At 54.9% G+C, this 10465-nt stretch overlaps 1 protein-coding gene across 1 annotated transcript; it reads left to right on the top strand.

Annotated features, from left to right (window-relative positions):
- Positions 1-3627: 3627 nt before the first annotated feature.
- Positions 3628-5585, top strand: LINGO3 (leucine rich repeat and Ig domain containing 3). The gene has a single exon (XM_059489863.1). It carries the CDS (start codon positions 3628-3630, stop codon positions 5434-5436), a length of 1809 nt encoding a protein of 602 aa, XP_059345846.1. The 3' UTR covers positions 5437-5585.
- Positions 5586-10465: the final 4880 nt, after the last annotated feature.

Here is a 10465-nt window from a genome sequence, read left to right as displayed (position 1 = left end):
GGGGGCAGCAGGGCTGGGGGGCAGCAGGGCTGGTTCTGGACAGGGAAGGTGAGCCCAGGGCTGGGAAGCAGCAGGACTGATGGTCTGGACAGGGAGGGTGAGTTCAGGGTTGGCTGATGCTCTGGAGAAGCTCTGGCTGATGCTCTGGCTCTGGAGAAGGAAGGTGAGCCCAGGGTTGAGGGGCAGCAGTGCTGGTTCTGGATAGGGAAGGTGAGCCTAGGGCTGGCTCTGGACAGGGAGGGTGAGTTCAGGGCTGGGGGGCAGCAGGGCTGATGCTCTGGGTCAGGAGAGGGAAGGTGAGCCCAGGTTTGGGGGGCAGCGGGGCTGGCTGATGCTCTGGACAGGGAAGGTGAGCCCAGGGCTGGCTCTGGACAGGGAAAGTGAGCCCAGGGCTGGCTCTGGACACGGAAAGTGAGCCCAGGGCTGGCTCTGGATAGGGAAGGTGAGCCCAGGGCTGGCTGATGCTCTGGCTCAGGAGAGGGAAGCTGAGCCCAGGGCTGTGGCTCCCGCTCTCCATCTGCCAGGGAAAACAACTCCAGTGGGGCTGGAGCTTTGTTTAGAGGATCAGGTGGCCGGAGTAGGAAGCAAAAGTGGAGTTGGGTTACTCCAGGCTCATCCATAATGAACACAGGGCAGAGCCTCAGGCAGGGAGGGGAAGGGTTGGATCCCCCCGGGGCTGGCAGGGAGACACATTAAAGGGGCTCCAGGGCACATTTATTTAATGTAGAGACTGAATAGGATGGATAAGCATCACAATAAATGGGGAGAGGTTTGTCCTGTGGGTTTGCAGGTCGTGCTTGGGGCATCCTTCCCATGCAGCCCCAGGGCAGAGTACGAGTGGGGCCTCCAGAACCAGGGGGACCAAGGGGAGCTGCCCCCAACTCACCCCAGAGGCAGCTCAGGGTGATAGTTTAGTTGACTATGGAGAAGGTGTAAATGATCAGTTCAATGAGGATGGCTCCTTTATGGGACAATATAGTGGTAAGAAAGAGAAAGAACCTGCAGAAGGAAATGAAAGCTCTGAGGCTCCTTCTCCTGTAAGTGCCATGAATTCATTTATGTAACCACAGAACTTGTTCCTGGGGCCACCAGCCAGGCAGAGCCTTCCCAAAGTGCTGCCAGGCAGCTCCAGTGTCCACATGGCATTTGGGGACCTCCACTCCCCAAAAGGGGTTTGGGGCAAGGAGTGAAGCTGAGCAGTGCTGGAGAAAGGGGCAGGGGCAGCAGTGGAGTTGGTGGTCCCATCCCCCGTCCCCCAGATGCATCCACAATCCTGTGGTTGTGTGAAATGGTGACACTTCCCTCTTGGTTTGATTTGTTGGAAGAAAAAGGGAAATGTGGGAAAATTAAGACACTCACACAAAATAAAAGAAAAAGGTGTCACAGAATCAGAATAGAATTGGTGAAGTTGGAAATCCATCAAAGGTCAAGTGCAAGCCCAGCACTGCCAAGGACACCATTGTCCCTCAGTGCCACATCCCCATGTCTGTAAAAGATCACAGAACCCTGGAATATCCTGAGGGGAAGGAACCCACAAGGACCATCAAATCGAACCCTTGGCCCTGAACAGACACCCCAACAACCCCACCCTGAGCATCCCTCAGAGCATTGTCCAAACTCTCCTTTAAAGATCATCTCCCATCCTTCCAGAATTGCACTGGGCAATGGGTTTAATCTCAGGGATTGCTTGTCTGGGATAATGGGATCAGGAAATTATCCATGGAGATGTCATCCTTCCCTAAAACCTGAGCACAGGGAGGCAGTAACAGCCCCCTGAGGCTGTCCCATGTGCCACCAGCCCTTGGGGACAGGAGGGAGGGTGACACCAGCCTTGGGTGTCCTTTACCAGCACAGAGGGTGTGAGAAGCAGGAGATGCTGGGCTGGGTCAGTTCCTGATGTCCCTGCTCCATCAGTGTCACCTCTCTGGGGGATCTGGGGTCCCCATCACTCTGCTTCTGTCCCCCTCTAAGCCAAGCAGCAGCCACCTCAAAACGGGCCTTTTGGGGACCTTTTGGGCCCTGAGGACCTGCAGTGGCACTGAGGTGGGGTGGCCTTGAGCAGCCACAGATGTCACATTGTCCTCTTGCCTCGCCCCACATCCTGCTGGGCTCCCACAGACAGCTTTGGGAGGGACAGAAGGGAATGTGAGAGGGGCTCCCTGGGGGCCAGAAGGGCTGGAACCCTCAGGGACCACCCCCCAGTTTGTCCCAGTGCTGTGGGATGAAGGCACAAAGCCCCCCATGCTGGAGGGGTCAGTGCCCCACTCCCTGCACCTCCCCAGGGCTGGCTCTGCTCTTGGCACCCCCAATATTCTCATGCAAGGTTCAAAAACACCCAACCGAGCAACTCTGCCGCTTAATTAGGTTAATGACCGTGCTTCATTAAGGAAAGGAGTTTGCCGCGGTGTTTCCAGGCAGATTTGGGGCATGGATGGAGACGGGGAGAGGGAAAGGGGAAGCAAAGAAAAGGGAAAGCGGCAGCCAAATGCTAATCCCTGAAAAGGAAAGGAAAGGAGGGCAGGCGGGGCACGGCACTGCGGGGTCGGTGTTAATCCCTGCTCGGCAAAGATTGAGCCTGGGGCCGCCTTAATCTGGGATCCAAGAGATCCAAGAGGGTGGGACCGGGATGGGGATGGGGCGGGGACGGGGACAGGGACAGGGATGGGGCGGGGACGGGGACGGGGATGGGGACAGGGGACTGGGCTCTACATGTGGCATTGAGCATCCCCTGTCCTACAGGAGTCCTCCAAGCTGGGGGGCCTCGGATAATTTGTGCCACTGAATGAGACCTCACACCAGGAGCAGAGGGAATGGGACATCCCAGCTGTGTCAACAGAGAGAATTGAGGTATCCCAGCTGTGTCACCAGAGCGAATGAGGCATCTTTCCTCTGTCACCAGAGAGAATGGGACATCTCAGCTGTGTCTCCAGAGGGAATGGGGCATGACAGCTGTGTCAGCAGAGAGAATTGGAACATCCCAGGGGTCAAAATCAAACCCGCAGGTGCTCTGGGCTGCGTGCCAGGGTCTCCAAGCCCCCCCCGGCGGGGTCCTCGGCAACTCTGGACACCCGGAGGGATGCACTGAGTTCCGACAGGCACCAAGGGCCAGACAAGCTCAGGCACGTCCTGTCTGCAGTATTGGTAATTACTCCAATAGGGTACTGTCGCAGACATCTTTTATGAAAAATCGTTTCCTTAGGATTTTTCCTCCTGAGAAGCTCAGAGGCCTCAGGAAGAAAATGTAAACAATGATTATCTGCTGCTGTGGAATGCAACAGGTCCATCTGTGATTGGCCCGTGTTGGATGTTTGTAATTAATGGCCAATCAGAGCCCAGCTGGCTCGGACAGAGAGCCGAGCCACAAACCTTTGTTGTCATTCCTTGCTATTCTATTCTTAGCTAGCCTTCTGATGAAACCTTTTCTTCTATTCTTTTAGTATAGTTTTAATGTAATATATATCATAAAATAATAAATCAAGTCTTCTGAAACATGGAGTCAGATCCTCGTCTCTTCCCTCATCCAAGAACCCCTATGAACACTGTCACAGGGTATGACCTTGTCCCCGCTGACTCTGCTCTCTCTCTCTGTCACAGGCACATGGCAGCGCAGCAGTGAGCCCCTAGACCATGCCCCACACCATGAGATGGTGGCTCCCGCTGCTGGCCCTGCTGCTGCTGTCCCCGCGGGCGGGCGCGTGCCCCGCGCGCTGCGAGTGCGCGCCGCAGCTGCGCTCGGTGCTGTGCCACCGCCGCCGCCTCACCGCCATCCCCGAGGGCATCCCCAGCGAGACCCGCGTGCTGGAGCTCAACAAGAACCGCATCCGCTGCCTCAACCCCGGCGACCTGGCGCCCTACCCGCTGCTGGAGGAGCTGGATTTCAGCGAGAACATCATCTCCAATGTGGAGCCCGGCGCCTTCAGCAACCTGTTCAACCTGCAGACGCTGCGGCTGCGGGGGAACCAGCTCAAGCTCATCCCCCCGGGGGTCTTCACCAAGCTGACCAACTTGACCCTGCTGGACATCAGCGAGAACAAGCTGGTCATCCTGCTGGACTACATGTTCCAGGACCTGCGCAACCTGAAGAGCCTGGAGGTGGGTGACAATGACCTGGTGTACATCTCCCAGCGCGCCTTCTCGGGGCTGCTGGGCCTGGAGCAGCTGACCATTGAGAAGTGCAACCTGACCTCCATCTCGGCCGAGTCGCTGTCCTACCTCCAGAACCTGGAGGTGCTGCGGCTCCGGCACCTCAGCATCTCTGCACTGGAGGACCAGAACTTCAAGAAGCTCTACAACCTCCTGCAGCTGGAGATTGACAACTGGCCACTGTTGGAGGAGGTGTCCCCCACCAGCTTCCAGGGCCTGAACCTCACCTCACTCTCCATCACCTACACCAACATCACAGCCGTGCCCGCCGCTGCCTTGAGGAACTTGGTGTACCTGCGGTACCTTAACCTGTCCTACAACCCCATTAGCACTGTGCTGAAGGGCTCCTTCAAAGACCTCATCCGGCTTCAGGAGCTCCACATCGTGGGCGCTCTCCTGGTGTCTGTGGAGCCGCAGGCTTTCTCTGGCCTGAGACAGATCCGGCTGCTCAACCTCTCCAGCAACTTCCTGTCCACGCTGGAGGAGAGCACCTTCCACTCGGTCAACACGCTGGAGACGCTGCGGGTGGACAGGAACCCCCTGGCCTGCGACTGCCGGCTCCTCTGGATCCTGCAGCGCCGCAAGACGCTCAACTTCGACGGGCAGCAGCCCATGTGCTCCTCACCGCCCGAAATCCAGGGCAACGCCCTGCGCGACTTCCCGGACTCGGTGCTCTTCGAGTACTTCACCTGCCAGAAGCCCAAGATCCGGGATCGGAAGCTGCAGCACGTGACGGCGCGGGAGGGACAGTCCGTGTCCTTCCTGTGCCGCGCCGATGGCGAGCCTGACCCCTCCATCGCCTGGGTGTCCCCCCAGCACCGCATGATCACCACCCGCAGCACGGGCCGGGCCACGGTGCTGCCCGGGGGCACCCTGGAGATCCGTTTTGCCCAGGTGCAGGACAGTGGCACCTACATCTGCATCGCCAGCAACGCAGGTGGCAATGACACCTACTTCGCCACGCTGACAGTCAAGGGGCGCCCGGCTGACAGCGCCCACCTCGCCAACCGGACTTTGTACCTCAGCGACTTCAACGACACCTTCCACAACAACACCCAGGTCTTCTTGAAGTTCACCTTGGACCTCAAGACCATCCTGGTCTCCACGGCCATGGGCTGCATCACCTTCCTGGGCGTGGTGCTCTTCTGCTTCCTCCTGCTCTTCGTCTGGAGCCGCGGACGGGGGCAGCACAAGAACAACTTCTCCGTGGAATATTCCTTCCGCAAGGTGGATGGTCCCACCACCACCACCGGCCAGGGAGGGGCCAGGAAGTTCAACATGAAGATGATATGAGCCTCTCTCAGAGGAGAACCATTTTCTGCAGCCCAGCCCCAGGCTGGGAGGGCTGCGGGAGCACCGGCCGTGTCCCAGAGCTGGCAGAGTGACCTTGCTGTGCTGGGACATGGCTGGAGACAGAGGTGCCACAAGCCAGCAGGGTCAGAACCGTGGGGACCTCAGGGTCGGGGAGGGATGACCCCAATGTCCCAGCCCTGTGGAGAGCCCTCAGAGCTCAGGGGCTGTCCCAGGGGCTCCTGATGTAGCGAAGTTTTTGCTACCAACTATGCATTTCTTTGAGCCAAAAGATCAGCAGTGTTTGGGCCTGGGAGAAAAATGCTCCTTGTTTTCCCCCCACCCTTTCCCTTTTTTTGTAAGGGACTCTTCAGAAAACTTTCCTGGTAGTTGTTTGTGGTTCTTTTCTTGTTGTTGGTGGGGGTTTTGGTCTGATTTTTTTTTTTAATTAATTTCCAAGAGAAATGTCTTCCGGGGCGATGCGGGACTGGGGAGGTTGTGCCAAGCTCAGGGGTCCCCCAGCCCCTTGGCAAAGACAGACCCCCCCCTCCCGGGCACAGATGTGCCTTGAGAGCTTTTCCTCCATGGATTTAAGATCCAGCATCTGCCAATGTGGGTGCCCGGGGACACTTCTGCACAAGCAATAATAACCCTCCAGGGCCAGGCTCTAAAGAGGTGTCAGCAAGAAAAAAAAAAGGGAAAAAAAGGCAAAATGAGGCCAAGATCATTAAAATAAGGAAAAGCAACCCCAGGGTGATGCAAGGCCCCCCCATCTCTGCATACACCCAGTGGGAGGTTGGGATTCCTGTGGGTTCAAAAGGCACTTTTGGGTTCATTTTTTTGGAGTTGCAAAGTCAAAATCTGCAGGAGAGCAGGACCTGGCTCATCCTGTGCAGGCAGGCCCTATGGCCCAGGAAAGAAGAGGAGAGAAATGCTGGGAAGAAGCAGTCCAGGAGAACATCCTAGCTGACACCTCCATCCCAGATCCTGCACCCTCCGACGCTAAGGACCACGGGGCAACGTTCCTGGGGCTGCTCCTGCTGCCACAGGGGTGGTTCCTGCCTTCCCATCCCACCCCTTCCCAGGCTGTGCCCTGGCTCTGCCTCAGGACGTGAATTCTTGTGTGAGGGAGAAGGAATGAAGCTGGAATGGAAGAGCCTGGGTGTAACCTGGAGGATCCAGGGAGTTCATTGCTTCCTCCTCCTCTTCCTCCTCCCATGTGCACCCTGGGGGTTGCTGCAGGTCCCACCTTTGTCTCCATTCCTGCAGGGATATTCCCCACCTGGATATCCCTTCTCCAGCCAGTGATGGTCAGGCTGGGAGCTGGAGGGAGCAGCTGTGCATTCCCTGATGGGCGCCAGAGCATCTGAGGAGTTGGGAGCTTTGTGGGGCACAAGTGGCTGCTCAGAACATCCCCCCAGCCCTGTTCTGCTGCTACAGGGTTCCCCCATCCATCCATCCATCCATCCATCCATCCATCCATCCATCCATATCCATCCATCCATATCCATCCATCCATCGATCCCTCATCCATCCATCCGTCCATCCATCCATCCATCCATCCATCCATCCATCCATCCATCCATCATCCATCCATCCATCCATCCATCCATCCATCCATCCATCCATCCATCATCCATCCATCCATCCATCCATCCATCCATCCATCCATCTCCATCCTTATCCATCCATCCATGTCCATCCCTCCCTGCCGTGGGTCTGTCTGTCTGTCCCCGTGGCCCCTCATGCCTGGTGCCCCTCGCCCCCAGCCATGCATGCCGTGTCCTCCCAGGGTCCTGTTTGGTGTCTGGGGTTTTTTTATCCTTGGGGAGGGGGGTGGGAGGGCAGGGAGGGGGTTGGGCATGGACCTCACAGTGGGAGCAAAGGGCAGTGCAGACCTGGCACAGTTTTCTATGTAATGAGCATGTCAGATGTATTTGTGAGCAAAACAAAAAAAAAAAAAAAAAAAAAAAAACAAAAAAAACAAAAAAAAACCCCAGGAAAAAAGCGACTTTTGTGGCTCATTTAGGTTTTTCTCCCCCTTTTCTTCCCCATGTGTCTCAATAAGAAAAGGCAAAATCAGTGGGCAGAGCCTGAGCAGGAGCTGGAAAGGGCAGGAGCACCAGAATTCACAGCTCTGAGCTCTCCAGACCTGCTGCAAGCTGGGAAGCCGCTGGAATTCCAGCAGACTTTCCCCCTTCCCAGGGCTCTGCTGGGATTTGCAGCCCCTGAGTCCATCCCCACCATCAGTCCCACAAACCCCACATAAACAACATGAAACCACCTCCCAGTGGATACCAAAGTCCATACTAATAACTAATAAATGATTAATGCACGTGTGCTAACGGACTGCTGCTGCTATTAATTGATTATTAATTATTAATGCAGTGTTTAGGAGGATGTGCCAAAAGTGGAGGGTGCAAAGGCAGCACCTTGAGTCCTGCAGTGTCAGGGGTGGCTCTGCTGGAGCAGGGATCCTGTAGAAAGGTGCAGTCTCTTCCTCTGAAGCTCCAGTGGAAGAAGAGGCAGCTGCTGTTCCTCTGGGGAATCCAGTGGAGAAGCCGTGCTGGTGTTCCAGAATCTCCAGATTATATCCAGGCAGGAATGCTTGGCTCCTCCCTCTGGGCTCACATCTCCCAATGGGATGCTGTAGTTCCTATCAGTCATGCAGTGACATTCAATGGCTGTTATCAGCAGGTGTCCCCTCCTGAGGGAGGAGTGATTGTGGAAGAGATAAAGAAAACAGCCCTATTAGCAGAAGCCAACTGCCATACAGATGGTAATAGAACACATCTTGCCTTGCAGTCTGGAACAACTGTACTATATACATTTTATCTAAACTCAATCTGCCAAGCACTCACTGTGCACACAACTGTTTACACTGCCCAGAATCTCGTGACTCTTAGCTCACAGTCCCAACATACACACAGAGTTAGGCCTGATAGGCCAAGGAAACAAAACATCTTCACTTTGGATAAATAATCTCTATATTTGTCCTGGTTTAGGGCAAATTTGGGAGAAAACTTCCAAAGGGGCCCCTCCAGAAAGCAAACCCCAGCTCTTTCCCCCAGCTGGTTTGGGAAGGATTCCTTGGAGAGAAGTGGAAAGAACCTGTTTATTTAACAGGCACAACACCCCCAGCACACAGAATGAACAATACCAGATGACACCACTCTTTCACTGCTCTGAAAAAGATGACAAATTCAGAAAGTCTCTCTCGGGGGTGGTCGCTCTGTTCTCAGTCCCTCCTGTGCTGGGGCAGCTGCTGCAGCCACAAGGTGCAAACTCTCGGTGTTCCCAGGTCCCAGTCCAGAGCAGGTTTGAGTGATTCCAAGAAAGGGAAAGAAAAAACATTCCAGGGAAAATTCAGACTGCTTAGCTAAACTAACTAATGAGAAAAGCAAAAAGCAGGAGCAAAGCAGAAACGAGCAAGAGCAAAGCTAAAAGCAAAAGCAGCACCATGTACTGCCCCGTCTGTCTGTCCTGCCAGCCATGGGAGAGCAGCTGATAACCAAACAAAACAAAACTTTCACTCTTCAGAGCCAGTCTAGAAGGCACAGAACATGATATCCAGCATCAACAGAACTGATACAAGCATCATAATATCACTCTAGGACAATATTGTATTCCACTTGGGCACAACACAGGCACAGCAAGTGATAAGAATTGTGTTCTCCCTTTCTCTGAGGTTCAGAGAATGTGAGTCTCAGAAATCCTTGGGAAGAACTGTGCCTTGCTTTTCTCGCTGAAGAGAAATGTGGCAGCAAAGCAATGCCTCCATCTGCTGGAGAAACGAGCCCTGGGTCACTCCAGCTCGGAATTCCAGCCCCAAAAATTCCCTGGGGTCCGGGGGGGCTCCCATTCCCTCCCCACCACACGAGGGAGGTGATTCTGGGTGCCAAATTAACCGTGAGGCTGCAGGCCCCACAAGGGAGATCTGCCGTGAGACGAAGGAGGAAATTGGGGTTTTTCTCTCATTTCCTGCTTCAAGTTTCCTGGCACGGGGAGGTGAAGGGTTGAGGTTGCAGCTCCTGCCTGTGCCCGAGGGTGTGGGAGGCAGGACTGAACCCCCTGCTCCTTTTGGGGGGATGGTGCAGGATGGAGATGCTGAGAGAGCCCCCGGGTGGGTTCAGTGCCCCAGGGATCAGCCCTGAGCTGAGCTCGGAGCATCCCCACAGCACCCTCGGGCTGCTGAACGATGTCATGGTAAAAAAAAAACAGCAAAAAGAATAAAGACAATTAGAAAAATACCATTTTCCAGAGGCTGCGATTAAAGATCCTATCTCCCACTGGGAAGAGAAATCAATTTCCTTACAAAGCAAAAAGGCTGGAGCTAAGAAAAGCTTCCCTGCATCAGTCCCAGAATCCAGGGGGAAAAGGGCTCAGCAGCTCCTGGACCAGTCTGCAAATATCGTCAGTGCCATCAGTGCCATCAGTGCCATCAGTGCCACCAGAGCCGTGTCCTGCAGCTGATTTATCCACCTGGAACAGGCAGCAGAACCCACCAAAGGATTCATGGATGCTCCACTAAATCAGAATTTTGCACAGTCCTGCATAAGTTGGCGAAAGGAAACAAGCATCCTTGTTAAAGGCTTGGGTGGCTTTTAAACTTGGCAAAAACTTGGTTGGAGTAAGACAAATGAGGAATTTCACAGCTAAAAGGCAATTCCTGGCTGCTCCTCTTTCCTGGCCATTCCTCTCTAGCTTGGCAGGGTCACAGGATGGCAGGAATTCTGTCATTTTATTCCTACCATTTTTTAGTACTTCTTAAAGGTAATTTTATTCATTAGGGAAAAACAGTGATGCTTCTAACACTGGGAGGGTGGGCAGACCCTGGCACAGGGTGCCCAGAGCAGCTGTGGCTGCCCCTGGATCCCTGGCAGTGCCCAAGGCCAGGCTGGGCAGGGCTGGGAGCAGCCTGGGATGGTGGGAGGTGTCCCTGCCATGGCAGGGGTGGCACTGGGTGGGCTCTGAGGTCCCTTCCAACCCAAACCAGTCTGGGTTGCTGGTGCAAAGTGGGGTGGACAGTGCA

The sequence above is a fragment of the Ammospiza nelsoni genome, chromosome 27 (genome assembly GCF_027579445.1).
Source record: "Ammospiza nelsoni isolate bAmmNel1 chromosome 27, bAmmNel1.pri, whole genome shotgun sequence".
Classification (NCBI taxonomy): Eukaryota; Metazoa; Chordata; class Aves; order Passeriformes; family Passerellidae; genus Ammospiza; species Ammospiza nelsoni.
This window is presented reverse-complemented; position numbering and strand designations above follow the sequence as displayed.

Bases quoted from the DNA above. Each gene is read 5' to 3' on its own strand.
- LINGO3 (XM_059489863.1), top strand. From the start codon at position 3,628: ATGCCCCACACCATGAGATGGTGGCTCCCGCTGCTGGCCCTGCTGCTG.